General features: G+C 44.7%; 1 protein-coding gene and 1 long non-coding RNA gene across 2 annotated transcripts in view; one reads left to right on the plus strand and one right to left on the minus strand.

Moving 5' to 3' along the window:
* LCAT (lecithin-cholesterol acyltransferase) overlaps positions 1-20,094 on the plus strand; it is a 455,195-nt gene that overhangs the window by 215,798 nt on the left and 219,303 nt on the right. The window contains exon 3 of the mRNA XM_078671393.1: positions 9,938-10,053. Coding sequence (XP_078527519.1) covers positions 9,938-10,053 — 116 coding nt within the window. The remainder of the gene's footprint in view (positions 1-9,937; positions 10,054-20,094) is intronic.
* Positions 1-20,094, minus strand: part of LOC144799823 (uncharacterized) — a 463,812-nt gene that overhangs the window by 121,037 nt on the left and 322,681 nt on the right. The window lies entirely within an intron of this gene.

Here is a 20,094-nt window from a genome sequence, read left to right on the forward strand (position 1 = left end):
TTTGTCTCACTCAGGCCCCTTGGCAGGGAGATAAAAACTTCCATTATGCACAGAAAAACTACCCTACATTACAAATGGCATGGCAACAATCAACCCTTCCCATCACAACTTATCCAGCCTTTATAAAAGAAAACGATCTCTTGTATAGAAAAAGTAGCCAACCGGTCCTTCCCAACTTCTAGTTCCCCAGAGTTTTAGGGAACAGGTCATGTTCTTTGCACATGCTCACCTCCTCGCCGGTCATACAGGAGCACAGAAAACCAACCAAACCATCTTAGAACATTTTTACTGGCCTGGCATACATGCAAAAATAACTAAATATTGCAGAGAGTGCGAGGTATGCCAACATAAAAACCCCTATCGACCCCACGCCGCCCCATTACAACCTTTACCCATTATCGGGAAACCATTTGACCGCATTGGCATGGACCTTATCGGTCCCCTCCCTAAATCCGGAAAAGGCCATCAATATGCCCTAGTCATCATCGATTATGCCACCTGATATCCTGAGACTTTTCTTTTACGATCCCCCAACACGGTCACCATCTGTGAGAAGCTGGTGAGTTTATTTTCACGGGTGGGGCTCCCTCTGGAGATCCTTACGGATCAGGGCCCACCCTTCGTCTCACGTCTGATGGGTCAGGCGTGTAAGAGCCTAGATATAACCCAAATAAGGACATCAGTTTATCATCCCCAGACAGACGGTTTATGTGAACGATATAGCGGTACGATAAAACTGACCCTGAAAAAGATGATGACGGCGGAAGGCGCAGATTGGGATGCTTTTTTAACCCTAGCTTTGTTTGTCATCCGCTGTCAGAAACAGAGCAGTCTGGGTTGCTCACCGTTTGAACTCTTGTACGGACGTCAACCCCGCACTCTCCTCGAGATGACCAAGGAAGCCTGGGAAAAAGAAAAACCAGAAGAAACCCAGACTTTGTTGGATTATTCAAGGGGATTGAGGACGAGGCTGTCTAAATTACGGCAGTTTGCACAGAGCAACCTGGAAAAAGCTCAACAGAAGCAGCAGGTGTTCTATGAAAGGGTAAGAAATGGCAGCATCTCCAAGTCCATGATTGAGTTTTGGTTTTGTTACCCTTGGTGCTTCCTAAGGGCCAATCCGAGTGAAAAGGACCCTATGAGATAATTGAGAAGCTGGGCCTCACTACATACAAACTTCGCCTTTCTAAAACCAAAACGCAGATATTTCATATAAACCTTTTAAAAAAATGGTTGGGTCCTCCCCCAAAAACCAACTTGATAACAACAACCACAGAAACCACGCTGCCCCTTCTTGACATAAACAAAGACTTACAAAAAGAAGAGAGAGAGTCCCTGGATTCTTTACTGTCATCCTTCTCAGAGACATTTTCTGATAGGCCCGGATAGACCTCTCTGGTCGAGCACTCCATTCCCTTCATATCCGGGAAGGTCATTCGACAACGACCGTACAGAATTCCCGCTGCTCGTCGAGCTGCCGTTGAAAACGAGTTCCAGAGCATGCTCAAGGCCGGTATCATAAAACCCTCTAAAAGTACATGGTCCTCGCCTATAGTCTTGGTCCCAAAACCCGATGGTACAAAAAGATTCTGTATAGACTTTAGGGTGATAAATGCAATCACCCAGTTTGATTCTCACCCTTTACCCCGAGTGGACGAACTAATTGAACGATTGGGGGAAGCCCGATATATCACAACCTTAGACCTGACTAAAGGTTATTGGCAGGTCCCCCTTTCTCCACAAGACCAACATAAAACAGCTTTCTCCACACCATCTGGCCTCTATGAGTTTCATGTATTGCCCTTCGGTCTACATGGGGCGCCTGCCACCTTTCAGCGCCTCATGGATATTGTCCCAAGAGAACATCAGGGGTATGCATCAGCCTACCTCGATGATATCATTGTAGTCAGCTCTGACTGGAAACAACGCCTGTCACATTGTCGAAATGTCTTTCAAGCCCTCCAAACAGCAGGACTATGCATTAATTAAAAAAAGGCTAGAGTTGCATATCCGAAGGTACGATACCTAGGGTATCTAAGATAGAAGGCTGTGGGGTTTTAGGTTTAAACCAATAATAACTGATAAACCCCACTGAAAGAAAAATAGCCCTCACCGGTGAAAACATTTAAACACTGAAAAAACACCTGCACAACCACAAACTAAATGCCATTCAAAGAAAGGAAAAAGAAAGTGAAAGAGTCATTTTGTTCTTACTGAAGGGGTCAATAAAATGTAACTTTGTTATACAAGCTAGCAGTAAGAAAGACTGGCTAACATTATTCTGCTTGAGTTTTGTTCTTTAGGGATGCCACTAAAATATTGTTTCTTCTTCCTTTTACTTTTTTCAGTTTTATGGCCTTTGGTCTAAAGGTGCAGGGTTTAGTTTCACGTTTTAGGTTTAGTTTTAGTTATTTTATAAACTGTAGGGAATCAGGACATATCAAACTCACATTTGATATTTTGGCTGCATTATATTCTTTCACTGATAGGTAAAATGGCTAGTTTCATAAAAATCTTTCCTAATATATGTCATCACATTTTCCCCACAGAGAATGGGTAAAACCCCTTAATACATCAGACCATAGTTTCTAGTAGGTCAGTATTGATAGTAGGTGAATTGCCAACACCTCATGCTTTAAACATTAAATGCAAGGTATAGTGACAAATATATATGGCACCAAGCATCTGGGATAGTGGTGAAAACGTGACACCAGACTTTTGGATAACATGGAACGCAGTGTCACTTGTTATGCTCTGCAAAAAAAGGTTCTTTCCAAGTTCAACAAAGATTGGAGTGATATTGTTTGTATTTGTAGTGATTCAGCTACGTATTTAAAAAATATGTGTGATGACCTGTCAAAATTGATACCCGAGTTGAAGTGATTCCCTGTAGGAGATCCTCGCCACTTGTTAGATGGTATGCTGAAAGCATCTTTACAATCTTCAGAGTTAATGAGGGATGCTATTGCCTTTTTAGTCCATTCTGGTGCACTGGTTTCTTATGCCCAGGAACTAAAACGCAAATATTTATAATTTCGTGCTTTATGTGGCATCAAAGAAAGAGTCATCTCAACTGTGCCCCTTAGCTGACGGTTCTCAGCCCAAGGGGCTATGAATGCTGAGAGGGCCTTTTCATAGAGGTTTACATGGGAAGGATAGCGCAAGCGCACATGACCAAAGACTCACTGAAGAAGTATTGTATGGTGTACAACAATAAGATTAATTTGCAAAAATCTCTTTGGACCCCATATACACTATACGTACACTGTCTATATACCATGTTCTTTCAGTGCAGAAAGCAAGCAATGATAAAAGCAAAACGTTACATAAACACCGGAAAAACACTTTTTCTGTTGTTTTTAGTGGCGTGAAAATGTGTAACCACTGATAACAACTGTTTTTTAAGATATTGAAAACACTGAAAAAACCCCACCAGAATTTACCAAAAATAGAACCTGAAAACAGGAATGGACAGATAGAACCCCAACAAGAGAAAATACAGGCCATCACTAATACTCCTTTTCCCACAACAAAGAAAGAACTCTGAGCGTTCTTAGGATTACTTGGCTACTATCATAGGTTCATTCCACGCTATTCCCACATAGCTGCCCCATTAACCGATCTGCTCAGAAAGGGAACCAGGGAAAAGGAACTTCTATCACCTCCCTCACAGGCCATCCAAGCCTTCTCTGAACTAAAAACTACCATCACTTCTCATCCGGTACTGATGTCCCCTAACTTCAATCGCCCATTCATTCTTCAAACCGATGCCTCCGAGACCGGCTTGGGTGCATACTTTCACAGGAAACCGAGGATGTCATAGAACGTCCAGTCACTTTTATTAGCCGGAAACTGTTCCCACGTGAAAAGAACTATCCAACTATTGAAAAGGAGTGTTTGGCGGTTAAATGGGAGATTGATAAGCTGAAGTACTATCTGGAAGGAGCTACGTTTCGCCTATATACAGACCATGCCCCCCTCCAGTGGTTGTGTCGTAATAAGGGAAACAACACCAGAGTTCTAAGGTGGTTCCTCTCCCTTCAGCCCTACTCCTTTACAATCTACCATCGAAAGGGTAATTGTAATAACAATGGAGACTTTTTGTCCCGTGTTCCTCAGTTACCCGAACGGTAACTGTCCAAGGGGATATGTCAGACGACGATACCTCAGGGTGTGTTGCAAGAAGGGGAGGATGACCCACTACCTCCTTATGTATCTCCTATACTTTTCTTACAGTCGCCTTGGGACACCTCCAGCACGAGTTATAGCGGTACCTTTAATTCCTCGTCCTTTCCCTTCCGGGAAGCGTGGTCCTCTCTGACGACTGGATCACATGCACCTATCGGGAACCTGTAAGATGAAGAGGTAGCCCTTTTAGTCAGTGAGGAAAGAGTGGCGGTCGTCACACACTGGGACCACGGACGGTGGGAAATCCGAGAGAACTGAAGAGGAGTCACGGATCCAGAAGCAGAAGCCAGCCAAGCCTTGTCGCATCCTGAAGGACCGGACACGTCTCGAGTTCAGAGCCGCCTTTCCCCAAGGAGCCAAGAGCGGGAGCCGGACCCGATCCAGTACAACGAAGCAGCCAGCCACGCCCACGGAGGAGCTTGGCTCCCAGAGGTACGTTCCCGGGTGAAAGGTTGGTTTAAGAGGGGGTCGCCCGCAAATGCCCGCAACCTAGGGGAGGGAGGAAACCCTCAGTCCTAAGCCTCCCGGGGAGCCCGTATCGTTTTTAGTTTGTTTGTTTTGTTTTCACTCACAAGCTTATGTACGACGCTGGTGATGGGCTTTGGTGTTCTCCCCTCACTCCCTACCCCCGCACTCAATCAAAGATAACAAGAGTCCTGAGTAACCTTGTTTTTTTTTTTTTGTGCTCGGTGTTCTGACCGTGACCTACCGGAAAGGAACGACAAAACCACTGCCAAAAGTACAGACGCCTGGGATTTAGGACGTCCTATACCTGAACCGGACCTATTTTATTTGGACTGATTTACCTTGGTTTGGAAAGTATCACATAGAAGATTGAATAAATAAGTCTTCTAAATGCATTTGAGAGTCTGTCCCTGATTGAATCCCCACATTGTCCCTCCCCCCCCCCCTTTTTTATTTTGTTTTATTGGCAAGTATATTTTGTGCAGGAACTACAGTTCGAATTTCCGCCACTATAAGACAGGTATAGGTTTTTCAAGTAGATTATGTGGCGGGGTCTATGGGGGGGTGGACAGTCTTGAGCGGCCTTCTCTATCCCTCAAGGGGGGAGTGGGGGAGTACAGGACACAGGGAAAGGGAAGGAAAATGATGGGGCTTTCTTTAACATGATTACTGTTCTTTCTGAGGATGCTCGATCACCATGGGGGTTATGTTTTTGAAGCTATGTTAAGCTAATTTGGGGATCGATTTATGATCAAACTGTTAATGCTGATTTACTTAAAGTATGATATGCACGTGTCTTAAAAAGCTTGCCTTTTTTGCTAAATAAATAAATTGTGGGACGTGATTTTTTGTGCAAGCCTTTGTCAAAGGATTTCCTCTTATTCTCTATGGACACAATGACTTTTTCCATAGTCAGGGTCTCCCAGATTTGTTTGCTCTTACTCTAACAGGCACATCAGAAAGTGGCATTGTGCATTTGAGAGATCGATATTGTTAAATATACTATGCAAAAGTGTGTTTAGCAGAGGTGTGGGGTGGTTGGGAATGACAGCGCGCTTGTGCCTCTATTCTCTATCAAACCTACAGAGTGAAGTGCTGACTAAACTTTCTTTATTGGCAGAGAATCCAGACACAGTCGACATAGGGATTTCAATGTTGGCATAAATACTATCTTAGGCCAGGTATGTGTGTACATGTCAGGCCTGGGGCCATGTGTCTGGTGATGTTTGCTAGTGCACTGGGACTGAAAGATGTTTGGAGGATGCAGACATTTACTATTCTGGGGAACATGGCACTTTAGATGATGCATTATATTCCATGCCAAAAAGTGACAAGTCTAATATTAAGGGATTTGGGGTTTGTTGCTTGAAGGTCAAACCATCTCTTTCTTGCTCTGAGGATTTTCTGATCACTCTCCCCTTCTCATTTATGTGGGATGAGGACTTTAGGCAAGGACTGAGATTGGTGACTGCATGAGTGAGTGCTGCTGAATTAAGAGATCGCTGACCATTTGGACGTTACCTCTACCTACGTTGTTTTAAAAAAGAATGAGGGGATCATCATAGTCACAGGTTGCCTTGTAGGAGGATGGTGTAGAGGCAAAACAAAAAAATAGGTCTTGTGGATTTGGAAACAATGGACCTCGGAAAGGAAAAAAGCTTTGCAAATTCTTGCGACTCAGCTGGATGAGAGCTCTAGACTGAAAGAGATCTATAGCGCAATTGGCGATTTGCAGTTGGGCAATAGGACAGCCATAATGGTCTCTTGACTGAGATATTTAAGCATTTCTCTGACTTTCTTAGTCCTAACTTTCAAGTTCATTCTTGGGCATTAGAACGGAGAGTAAGCTACCTGAAGATTTGAGAACATGCTTATTATCTTGATCCCTTAGGTGGGATATGCCCACCTGATATAATTCCTGCTGTAATCCCATTTCCCATCTGAATGTGGGAGCTAAAGTACTATGTACTATTCTGAGTGTTTTGGGAGATCTGGATTTACCAAGGGAAAAATTAACTGATTTGTGGATACTTATTGCAGTGCAAACATTCTTGACACCAGTGATTGCTGTTTTCTTTTAACAGGGGAGCCGTCACATGCCCACGCTCCCCTCCCCACTGTACCCACAGGCATTCTCCCTTCTTCAACGTCAGCGCTGTTTAATTAGGTGTTGAAATGCAGGTGACGCAATGTCTGTTGGCAAAAAAATGGCACAAAGCCTGCATACCAAACTAACCTTCTATGCTTTGGAGTTGATGACTGCTCATAGAGAGAGACACATTGCTTGGGCTCCATAGTCCTTGATACTGCCATTTGGTAGAGAGAGATACACTGGTGCATGGTGACAGAGAAGTTTGTGTATTGAGAGTGATGGATGTTAGAGGAAATAGAAGAATGGATCTCCTTGATTGATGAACAGATATGTTCTAGCAGAGAATAATGGGCCATATTTACAAGGAGCTATTGGCGTCGTAGGGCCATTTCTTTGATGCTGCTATAGCTTTTTTGGTGCCAGATGTATATAGTGACCCTTCCGGGTTGGAATTAAACTGACCTCAGCCCTCAAGGAGTCACGGGGTAATCCCCTGTAACAGCGACGAAACACGTGTTGGCTAAGAAGTCTTAAGATCTTGAATTAAAGACATCTGAAAATACAAAGACAAGTATCATTGTGATATATTTATGCAACTTTATGTATTTACTTCTAAACGTGTGCAGAGGATTTGTACATAATTGTATTTAGTTTATATTTACCCATGCAAAACGATATTATATTTGTAAAACGTCATTTTGAAACTTTCTTTTCTCACTGTGGAGAAACCCCTTCACCTACTCTACCACCAATTTTAGGGCTGTTAGTTCCTTATTCCTAGCCTGGAAATTGATTTACTTATGTCCATGATAGACTGTGTAAAGATTTTTGACTCCCCACAAACAAGTGACTTTCTGGGTTTTTCCTAATTTTCTTGGAATTCTAACTTGCTTCCACTGTAAGAAGAGGAAAATGTCAGAGTATATCTTATTAAAAGTGAAAAACGTCATTTTGTGGGTCACAATCACTTATTTACACTTGATCCGTGGCAAGTGTGATAACTGTGAAGCAGAGTGCCACATACAGTACTGTGATCGACAGAGGACGCATTATATTTCAAGAACAGACAATTCAATCACTTTGTGATGGAATGGAGATCTGGTTGTCAGTCTAGGGGCACAAGGTGACACACACTGCATGCCAGGTGATGAGCACAGTGACCCACAGGAATGGTAAATCTGGTTTATGTGAAAGTGATAAGCTGATCTTAATGAAGGACGTTATGCCAGCCTACGAGCATTGATTGGATCTCGTTCTCTGTAACTTTGAGATTGGTGATCTCTGAATAGAGACTGAGATTGACCCTGGCGTTTTAGCCAGTTAGGAAAACTAAAGTCCTGCCCCAAACAGTCTTCTCAACACTCAAGATCTAAGCCTTTGGAGGGCCCGTCCTACCGAAGGGTAGGTTTACGGCTGAGTTGTTGGTGACTGGCAGATACTTTAGATGACACAGTATTCAGCTGTCATCACCAGTGGTGCGTTAAGTAGGAAAGAATAGGAATATTGAAATGAATGTCTCTCCAAAGCTATCAAACTCCATGATATCCTGGTAGATGACAAGGACGGATGATCACATGGTGCACAGAGCATAAAAGGATTCCTGGTCACATTGCCATGCAGAATGTCTTCGGTCTTTGCCAGCCTCTCCTTCTCTATCCATTTAGTTACCAAATGGTGCCATCCAGGGGAATGGAATAAGTGAGGCATACTGAAATATGTAACAAAGTTCACCTGGAGTGGGGCATAACTATCATTAGTCAGAGGCCAAGGCCGGCATCACAAGTGAGCAGTGTCTGGACAATTATTTATCAGACCCTATAAAATCTGACTCGACTGGGTAAGAATTTAAACCTTAAATTTCGCAGAGCACTGAAACCCTATTTAACGTAGGCTTCTAGATTATGTTATGTTATGTTATGTTATGTTAAATTTGGTCTTTTATAGCGCGCGGCTACTCCATAGAGTGTCCCGGCGCTTTTATTGGGAGAAAAAAACCTGTAGCAGAAATACACAACACAGTAAAATAAAACAGACCCAGCTTAAGGAATAAAAGCGTACTAACTGGCAAAAAGCCAAGTCTTAAGGCCCTTCCTAAAGGACAACAGATTGGGGGTGCTGCGTAATGCCAAAGGCAGAGTGTTCCATAGCTGTGGCGCCAACAGCCTAAAAGAACGACCTCCGATGCGGGCCCTTTTTACTCGAGGGACCACTGCAAGAAACATTGATTCAGATCTCAGAGATCGGGCCGGATGGTAAAAGGCAAGCCTCCTTTGGAGATACATTGCTCCCGAGGCATGAAGAGCCTTATGGGCCAAGGTCAAGGCCTTAAAAACTATCCGCTTCCGGATAGGCAGCCAGTGAAGCGACTGCAAAAGGCCAGAGACTCTGGCACGTCTGTAAAGGCCAAAAATGGCCCGCGCGGCCGAGTTCTGGACCACCTGCAGCCGTTGCAGGAGATACTCTGGCAGGCCCAGATATAGAACGTTGGAATAGTCCAATCTTGAGCCGATTAAGGCCTGCACCGTAGTTTTCCTATGATCTTCTGAGAGTAAGAGAAGAAACTTGCGAAGCATCCGGAGGAGGCCAAAGCATGTTCCCGTTAGACCAAGGATCTGAGATCTTAACGTCAGACCATTATCAATCTTGATCCCCAGATTCTTTGCTAGCTGGGATGAGCACGCTGGAGGGAACATATTAACAGGCCACCATTCCTGCCAGTCTGGATCAGATGGGCAGCCGCATGTTCGTGTGCAGAAGGTATTATTTGGCTAGCACCAGAACACCCAATGGGTAATCGCACACTTGATAAATCAATAAAATAAATAAATAAGATTGATTGGGTGTAATAAATACCAACCATCTTGTTCCCAATAACTGAAAATAAAATGTAGATTATGGTGCTTACCACCATCACCACACAGTTTGCATGTCTGGATAATCACTGGCCATTCTTCTCTAAATACATTTCAGCAGGTCAAATCTGTCAAAATGTATCCAGGTAAAACTGCTGGAATGTGGTGGGTGTTAATGTACTTATTGAAATTAGGAGTTTGGTTGACTAACAGTAGTTTCTGCACATACCAGAATTATTCAGGCCACTCACAATGAAGGCTTAAGTATAAAGGGAGAGTGTTTTGACTGTGGTTTATGAATTTCCAATATTGGCATGATATGTTTTTTCTTTTATTGCAGAGTGGTCTACAACAAAACAACACGAACAACATCCAATGCCCCAGGGGTTGACATAAGAGTACCTGGGTTTGGGAAGACGCATACTGTAGAATACCTGGACAAAGCCAAACTAGCAGGTACATTTCTATTAATTTTTTACTTAGAACATCTGCTATTTTGTTTTTTTCTCTAAAATAACTTAAGACAATGGATAGGTTAACAGAAGAAAAAAGGTTTCACTGGGAATAGTCAAAATCGTTTAATTCAGACACAACAACACTAAGGTATACCGGTCTTCTTGCCTATTGTGTGGCCTAATGAACAGCGCCTCCTCCAGCACACTCCTGCTTCTTTTGCCACTGTCATTTTACACAAAAAGTAGGAAACCTTTCCCGCAAGCTTTACCTCTCAGTCGCACCTGCCAAAAACCATTCCTTCCACTCTTGATCTCAGGTTTGGAAAATCTCTGGAACTACACAATCCCTAAGAATCTTTCATTGTTATGAAATGTCACTGCCACAGCTCACATATAGTATCATTGAGAATCTCTAGGGAAATTTCCCACCTGTAATGCCTAATTTTCCCAAACAAAAACATCTTGGCATCATTCAAGCAGTTATCTTTCAAGACTTTATCACATCATTTACTAAAGGGCAGATTTTTAAGTTGGTAGATGGAGGTTTGACAGTCAGTGCGAAGGAGTAATTTACTCCGTCGCTTTGACCACGCCTACTTCTGGCAAATTCTGAATTGACCGTCAACCTGGTGGTCATTTCTTAAAGCATCGCCAGGAACCACAGCCACAGCGGTTCCTGTCAGTTCTTTATGCAGTTTGCAGTACTGCTTCATTAAGAATGATGGAGCAATAGGGTAAACTGTTTTCCTTTTAATTTTCTAAAAGAAAATCCTGAAGCGGAATTTCCTTTTTGAAATGAAAATAGAAAATGCTCCCCTTGCCATGGAAGACCTCTCCGTAGGTGAGGGAAGAATTTTGTAGTTTTCACTGCCCCTTACCACCAAGGTTTTCCTTGCGGTGATGAGCAGTAAAAACTGACGTCTAATAACACCCATCTAAATTAGTTGGGAGGAATTAGAGGTCTGCCTCCAGCGGCCCTTACGCCATCAGGCTGACGGAGAGGTTTAGTTATGGTAGAGACAGCGCAGTCTCAGCTGTGATTAAACCACAGTTCTGCCTGCATTTAAGCTGGGCATGCAGACCACTGTCTTGGCAGTATGGCTACACCATTGTGATGGAGTATCCATACTGCCAAGATATTTATCAAGCCCTAAGTGCCATTACTCAGAGCATTATTACTCTACATTTGTTCCCAGAGGTAATTATTACAGACCATCAAATCATGGCAGAAGACGTAGGCAATGTAACTTTATTAAAACAAGGATCAACACAGTGTATAACTAATTCTGCATACAAATTAGTGCACACACACTGAGACCTGGATAGCCAGGAGTATATTATATTCTTTATATCAAACCAACCAATGCAAAGAGGAGCAGGAGTCCTCTCCTGGGTAAGTTGAAGGTGACTGTTGTGCATTCAGGCTCTGGAACTCAAAGATGTGGTCCTCTAATAGTGCCTCATGAAAGCATTCTTGATGGATGGATTCCTGCCTGATGAGAACGAGGAGGCAATACACATTAAGAGACAAAGAATGATGGCAAAACATGGTGATTTGAGATAAATTATCACAGCGGACGGTGCAGGACTAGGATTGTGAAGGGGAATAGTCTGAGTGCAAACCTCAGGATCAGGCTGTTGATAGACACACATATCTTGCACTTAAGAACTACATTGGGAAATCACCTATTATATCACACAAGTTCCACTCAGGGCTCCTGGAGGGGTTGCCATCTTACTACAGATATCCTTTCCACTTAGATTACATTAAATGTCTCCTGACACTCTGGGCAGAATCAAAATGGTAACCAGGCTCATGGAGGGTTGTTCCGGGGCACTTCTTATTGCTTATGCTTCTCCCTCTTTATTGGATTCTAATCTAAAAGCAATGACACAGCTGTCAACGAAATCCCTGCTGAGAAAGTCATTGGGGGAGACTTTAATGCTATAACGAACGTTCACATCATCGCTAATTCACTCTCAGCCCAAACCGATCCCCACGCCTTTCTGAGTGGGCTGACACGATTGGCCTTATGGACATCTGGCGCTTACATCTTAGGGTGGAATATAGTGTACAAACTACTCCCTGCACATTATTGCGTATTGACTACCTCTTTGTCCCCAGCACAGAAGTCTATACGATCACACGTACATGTATATTCCCAGGAGGTATATTAGATCACTCCACCAGGGAAGTGACAACATGTCGCACTGTGTAAAAGGAGAGGGGCCTACCGGAAAAATGCATGGGGATTCCTGGATGATTCCTTCATTGATTATCCTAGAAACTGCTCTCAGAACATTTTGAGTTCAACAAAGGCTCCTTTTCCTCCCCAGTAATACCCAGAGAAGCTTATACAGGGCAAAGTCATTTCTTTCACTAAGGGTAAAAAAGAAATGTATGGACAGTTAAGAGATGACAGATCACATGAATCTCTGTCCAATAACGGTCTCTTAATAATTGGGAAAATTCAGACCTTTTTGTCTAGAGCTCTCAAGGAGGTACTGATTTCAGAATTAGAATACATATCTCTGCTAAATGTTCTTACTTCTTCACCTTGCACTAATGTTCTTACAAAAATTCACAAACATGGTAATTTTCCCTCTGGGCGACCTATTATCTCAGGTAGTGGGGCCCATGTTGAAAATATCCCCAGGTTTGTGAACTACTTCTTACTCTCATTAGTTCAAAACTTGCCATCGTACACATTTGGTACCAAGGATATTCTGAATAAAATCACTAACTTTACATGGGAACTGAACACATTGCTAGTGGCTCTACATGTTTTTTCACTTTACTCATGAATTCCAATGGTGTTTAGAATCAAATCCTCTGGCAAACTGAGGTCAGCGCTCTAGACACCACCCCCCACACTACTACATAAACTCCTGGGCACCCGAGGGCACAGCAGACGTGCTTTGTTGGTAGCAAAGGCTTAGCACAAGCGCTAGCTGTTGACTCCCTGACCCACATTACGGTGACTAAGACCGATATGTAACTTTTTTTAAAACTGCTTTGAACTTTTATTTTACTTAGCCTGACATTGATTTCTTTGTGCATTTTGAATATTTTAAAGCAACACCTACCTGCACTCGCTGACTTTCCTGAGCCGCTCTCCCCGGTCCACCGCGGGATATCCCGTTTGCGTGGAGGGAGGTACTTCCGGCAAACGGAGGTCAGCGCCCTAGACGCCACCCCCCACACTACAACATAAACTCCTGGGCACCAGAGCGCGAAGCGGACGCGCCGATGGCGCGCCAAAGGCAAGCCCGTCTGCGCCAGACCGCCGCCAGCCGCCAACGATGCTGCCCAACTACGCCCAGACTTAACTGCACTCCCCAAACTATCATACTCCAGGTCAGAGCTCACACTTATTGGAGAATGCTGCCACCTCTCCTCTCAACATCGCAACATCAAGGTCACTTCCCAACTCCAAGGCCTTGAAGGGTTCCTCTCATGCCCACTCTGTAGATACCAGAGCTCGAATCACAACCCCACACAAAAAGAAACTCATCACCCCAGACCCCCGCCCAAAGCAGACCCCAGAGAGACCAACATAAGGAAACCCGACCCTGGCTCCCCCCCTAAGCTCACTCTGAAAGGCTTTCTAAGAAACGTTAGATCCCTACCCAAACACGCTATCGAGATATGGGACTTGCTGGATACGGATTCCCCAGATGTGGGTTTCATAACTGAGACCTGGCTCAAACCCTCCAACACCCCAGCCATCATTATCGCCCTCCCAGAAGGGTATACAATTCTTAGACTCGATAGACAGGTCAAAAGAGAAGGAGGGATCGCAATTGTTCATAATCACAGGGTAAAACCCTCCATCCTGGAATGTCACTCTAATGGACTAATAGAGATTATGATCTTCAGGCTCGACCTCTCCCCCAATCCAACTGGAAAGGGGCCCTGGTTTATCGCCCCCCAGGACCCATAGCAGACTTCTCCCTCGCCCTCATGGAACTTATAGCCCCTCACGTTAACTCTTCCAACAACTTCATACTCTTGGGGGACTTCAACATCCATAGCGAGAGCCCTGACAAGGCAGACATTGTATCCTTTCTTTCTGACCTTGCCACACTCAACCTCACTAAAATTAGCAATGGTCCGACTCACTCAGCTGGTCATGCTCTAGATGCGGTTTTTACCAACTCTACCTTCCTCACATGCGAAGCCCCGAAGCCAGTCAGCTGGACAGACCATGCTATCATCAACCTCCAACTGGAGGATCCCAAGACAAGCCTACCGCTATCCCACGCAAACAATCGCAGTTTAGACAATGGCATAAAGTCAACCCAGCTTCCTTCGCTTCCACCTTCGCGATTACCAAAAGCTGGCCATGTAATAACACCGAAGATAGCCTCTCCCTTTTTAATGAATCCATCCCAGATGCCATTGACCGTATCGCTCCGGTAAAAGTGGGACACCCCAAAACCAAAGCCCTTCAGGCGGCGTGGTTCTCCATAGAACTCCAGAAAGAAAAAAATAGGTGTAAAAATCTCGAAAGGAAATAGCGCCGCACCAACCTCCCAGGCAACAAAGTAGAATTCAAGGCCGCCCTTACCCTATATCACAAAAACATTAAACTCGCACGCAACACACACATAGTCCTCCTACTCAGCCAGGCCGACAATTCGCCCAAAGTTATGTACCAAATCCTGAAAACCTTCACTAACCCCAAAGCCTGTGAATCAGAAGACACTCCATCCCAAACGCTATGTGATAAAATCAGTAATCACTTCATACAAAAAATTGACAACATCTACAATAATATTGCTACTAGCAAACTTCCCTCCCCCCCTAGTTTCACTCCTGACACCCCCACTGGACCCATTCCCAACCCTGACGCCCTTCTAAATTTCCCCCCTTTAACCCACGAAGAAATCAAAACTGCCATGACGGCCATAAAATCAGGCCCCCCACTTGATACCATACCTGCCAAAATCATGGCTTCCCTAACCGAACAACTATCGGAACCCATCTGTTCGGTACTAAACCAGTCCCTGGAAGAAGGCCACTTACCCTCCTCATGGAAGGCTGCCCAAGTCATCCCAATCCAGAAAAATCCCAAGCTCCCCACAGAAAATCTCTCTAACCTCCGCCCCATCTCCCTACACCCTTATCTGAGCAAAGTTTTGGAAAAACATGTCAATCATCATCTCGCCAACCACATTGAACGGACTGGCTACCTCGACCCCTCCCTATCTGGTTTTCTCCCTAAATATAGGACTGAGACAGCCCTTGTGGCCATCACCAACACCATCAGACTTTCCCTAGACCAGAATCCAGCTACCCTTCTAGTGTTATTGGACCTATCCGCCGCTTTTGATACGGTGGACCACCAGACTCTGCTCTCTAGAATCAGGGAAGCAGGAGTCGTAGGGACGGGCCCTGAAATGGATAACCAGCTTTCTCTCCAACCGTTCCCAAACCATCAATTTAGGCCCCTTCAGATCCACTCCCCAGGAACGCAGTAAGGGGGTGCCACAAGGCTCATCCCTGAGCCCATCGATGTTCAACATATACATAGCCCCGCTGGCAACCCTCCTGAGAAAGCATGGGTTTGTCCCGATATCCTACGCAGACGACACCCAGCTTACCTTCTCTTTGAATAGAACTTCTCAATCTGCCCAAAATACCTTCTCTCTAGGAATGCTGGCAATCTCACGCTGGATGGAAAGCAATTTCCTCCAGCTGAATGTCGGGAAAACAGAGGTTCTACTCTTTGGAGATGCCCCCTCCTATGCTCACCTTCCTGGTGGCCCCCTGAAGTAGGCACACCCCAACCCCGGCAACCACAGTCAAAAACCTCGGTGTACACCTTGAACAGTCCCTAAACATGAAAAAACACGTCAATCACACAGTGGGATCCTGCTTCCACACCCTTGGCTTACTAAGGAAAGCTTTTCCTTATCTCCCTCATACTATAAGGAAAACCCTCACACAGGCCCTGATACTAAGCAAGCTGGACTATTGCAACGCCCTGTTGATCGCAGCAAATGAGTCCTCCCTAAACAGACTACAAATGATACAGAACACAGCCGCCCGCACGGTACTGAATGCCCCCCCAGATCAGCTTCCGCTCCCCTCCTTCACCAGCTGCATTGGCTGCCCATACGAAAACATGTGAAATTCAAGATATGCTGCCTTACACACAAAGCCATCTGGGGCAATGGCCCTCCCTATCTAGTCTAGAGACTTCACCGCTATTACCCGGCCTGGACTTTGCGCTCCAGCTCCCAATCTCTCCTCAAAACCCCCAACATAAGAACGGCTAGATCCGGAGGCAGGTCCTTCTCGTATCAAGCCCCCCTCATATGGAATCAACTTCCTCTTGCCCTAAGACAGTGCCCGGATCATCTTAAATTCAGAAGACTCCTGAAAACTGCCCTGTTCTAATCTCCTCTCCACTACCAATGCTGCGCTTTCAAGCGCTGAGATATACCCTCAGGGTGATTCAAGCGCTATACAAATAATGAAATCAAATCAAATCAAATCAAGTACTTTTTAGACAAACAAGAGGCCAGCCTTTTCCACTTCACATACATGGTTATTCAAGATCATGTTAATCATGGAAAAGAATGCCTTCATTCAGAAGAACCATTGGTTCAAAGTGAAATAAGGGGTGACTATGAATCAGCATTTTCCCCATTATAGGCAAACCTGTCTATGGGCTGGTTTGAGGCAATATATGTCAGAGGCAAAGAAGCATGTGCATTTTTAGAGTGTGTTTTTTCTGAGGTACAGGTTGACATTCTGCTTTTTTGGAAGGGTTAATAGAAACAGCTACAAATGTTGTCGCATTTTTAAATAGCAATCAATGTAATGTACAATTCACAATGAAATATAGATCTTCTAAAATAGATTTCTTCGATTTGGAATTATACATTGCAAGATGATATAATTGAAAGAAAATTGTGCCCGAAACCAACCACGTATAATGCATTACTGCATTGAAGCTCACCTCCAAAATCCCAAATCAACACTATACCTTTGGTGAAATTACAAAATTAAACAACAATTGAAGCTCAGAATCTGACTTTAAGCATGGGATTCAGTACATGAACTAAAAATACTTTCTGATTGGGGTTATCCCTGTAATACAAAATGGGGTTACCCAAACCACGCAAACTGAAAGGAAATCCCTGTTAAAGAACCACACACACGGTGGTACTCAGAAAATGAACACAGGCGTAACACCTCAGAGAAATAACAGAAAGGATATCTACCATAGTCTTGTATAAAACTGATGTTTCTACGACGGACAAGAGTTAGTGGAAAAACCAATGATGATATGCAAAAGGGGACAACACTTGAGTAAGGTACTCTACTCTGCCCCAGTTTCCTGCACTGTCTGTAAGGCAAAAAAGAAGATTGGTAACACTCTAAACCATAGGTTTCCTCAAATGTGATAAGTGTAGTGTATGCAAATATTCAATCAGCAGCTGCTATGAATTGCTGTCCAATATTGACCACAAACACTAAAAACTCAATTTCATCACCTTTAACACCAAATATTGCATCATATTCCTTTGTCGACTCATCTCTGGGAAGTATGATTCATCCATTGAAGGAAAGAATAGAAGAAGATATACAATTTATTAGGGCTTATAACACAAGATACCCATTGAACATGCACTTTAAAGATCAATACAGATACATCAAAGGTTCAATTTAATGGTATACAAATTGCTATACCACTTACCAGGAGGGGGGAGATACAGATTTGCTACTTAAAAAAATTGAGGCCAAATGATTGGCTCAATTGTGCTGTGTAGATTATATGTTTAACAAAGACAAATAACTTTTTTTTGTAAAAGATTACCATATTTAGTAAAATTAGTGTATTTTCAGTCTTCCGGATTATAGTTATTAATGCATGTACATGTTAGCATATTCAAACCAGACACAATTGTCATGATATTGTGTTATCTGCTTCTTTTAATGTGCTTAAGTTAAGGAGCTAAATTAAGTTATGAAGTGCTCTATAATTAATCCAAGATTCTAACATTCAGTGAATGAGTGCGCATATAACGAACAACACATATGAATAGACTCTCAATGATAACAGTATTTAACACAATTATATTTTTGTATTTGACACAACATGAAACTATTTTGGATAATAATTTGATAAGCCACCCACATAAGGCCCTTAAACTTTCTACTCTCCACTAATAGGCCGACTCATTTCAAATTAGTACTGCTCTGACTTCTAAACACAAAGTCTCTTTCACTCTATCATTTGTATCCAAAGCCACTGGGATAATCATTACCTTTCATTTGTGGGTCATTCATATTTTCATTTTTTTCTGTCCTTTTTCTTGGCATCAAATAATGTGGCTCATGTTCTGTGTGCCCTCAAACCAAAATCACCAAAGATCTGACCTTCCCAAATGGGGTCACACCTGGTTGATCACGAGACACACAAACTGTAATTCATCCAACTGCATCTACATGCTGACCTGTCCCTGCGGTCTCCTCTATATAGGTATGCCAACAAGACAGGTGAAGGTACGCATGATGGAACATAAAAGCAACTTTCGGTGCCACAGAAGCAACACTAAAATGACTCTTACCGCGTTTGTGCCCTTGGAAGGTTGCTGCATTATTGGACGATCCTGCTGGGCTGTCTGCTGTGTTTTTCGGACAACTGCTTGCGGAACCCGCATCGCGGGTCCCGCTTCGTGGAGGAGGGCTGCTGCTGGAAATAGCTGCTGTCACTGGGGAGCCTAGGGACAGGACAGGGCAGGGCTGCGAGCGTGAGTGCGGGAACTCCATCTCCCAGGAGTCCCTGCTTGGCCCGCTCTCCCTGCTAGCCCCGCCCCCTGCACACAGGTCTTTAAAAAACTTTCTTTAGCTGCTGACCGGCGGGACTCTTACCGCGTTTGTGCCCTTGGAAGGTTGCTGCATTATTGGACGATCCTGCTGGGCTGTCTGCTGTGTTTTCGGACAACTGCTCGCGGAACCCGCTTCGCGGGTCCCGCTTCGTGGAGGAGGGCTGCTGCTGGAAATAGCTGCTGTCACTGGGGAACCAAGGGGCAGGGCAGGGCTGCGAGCGTGAGTGCGGGGACTCCATCTCCCAGGAGTCCCTGCTTGGCCAATTTGAACCACCTGGCCCGCTCTCCCTGCTAGCCCCGCCCCCTGCACACAGGTCTTTAAAAAACTCTCTTTAGCTGCTGACCGGCGGGACTCTTACCGCGTTTGTGCCCTTGGAAGGTTGCTGCATTATTGGACGATCCTGCTGGGCTGTCTGCTGTGTTTTCGGACAACTGCTCGCGGAACCCGCTTCGCGGGTCCCGCTTCGTGGAGGAGGGCTGCTGCTGGAAATAGCTGCTATCACTGGGGAGCCTAGGGGCAGGGCAGGGCTGCGAGCGTCAGTGCGGGGACTCCATCTCCCAGGGGTCCCTGCTTGGCCAATTTGATCCACCTGGCCCGCTCTCCCTGCTAGCCCCGCCCCCTGTGCGGTCCTTACCCAATAAGAACTGGACTTATACCCGCTGCGCGGGAGCATGTGGGAGAGTGCCGGGAGAAGCCCGGGACAAGGACGGGACCGTCTGTGGCCGTCCGTGGTCGGACGAGGTTGGGTTGGGCCATCTCCTTTGATCTGGTCTATCAATTAACATATTATACCCCCATCTATTGTTACTGGTATAAATCATGCCTTTACGCTCTGGTAAAGAACGATCGGTTCAGTTGCAGACATCTAAGGGGGTGGTTTCAGGCCCCTTGGACGCCTTCATCACTAGGGCAACAGGTATCTTGGAAAAAGAGATAGCTATGGCCGAAAAATGGCTCTCAATTGATTTAGTCAGTGGGAAACGCTCCTCGCTGGGCAAAATTGCTACAATACCTAACCCAGATGCACCGGTACCGAGTGCTAGCCTTTTTCGGGTTGTCGCACCGGTGGACGTGCATCGAGAGGCGGAGGGTGAGGTTTCGTCTCTGATCTCCTCTGACAGTGAGATCAACACTGGTAATTTACAAGTCAGTGGGGCTGAGGGTAGTGTGCTTCTGGCTAGTCAATCCCAGCCG

Source organism: Lissotriton helveticus, chromosome 12, assembly GCF_964261635.1.
Source record: "Lissotriton helveticus chromosome 12, aLisHel1.1, whole genome shotgun sequence".
NCBI lineage: Eukaryota > Metazoa > Chordata > Amphibia > Caudata > Salamandridae > Lissotriton > Lissotriton helveticus.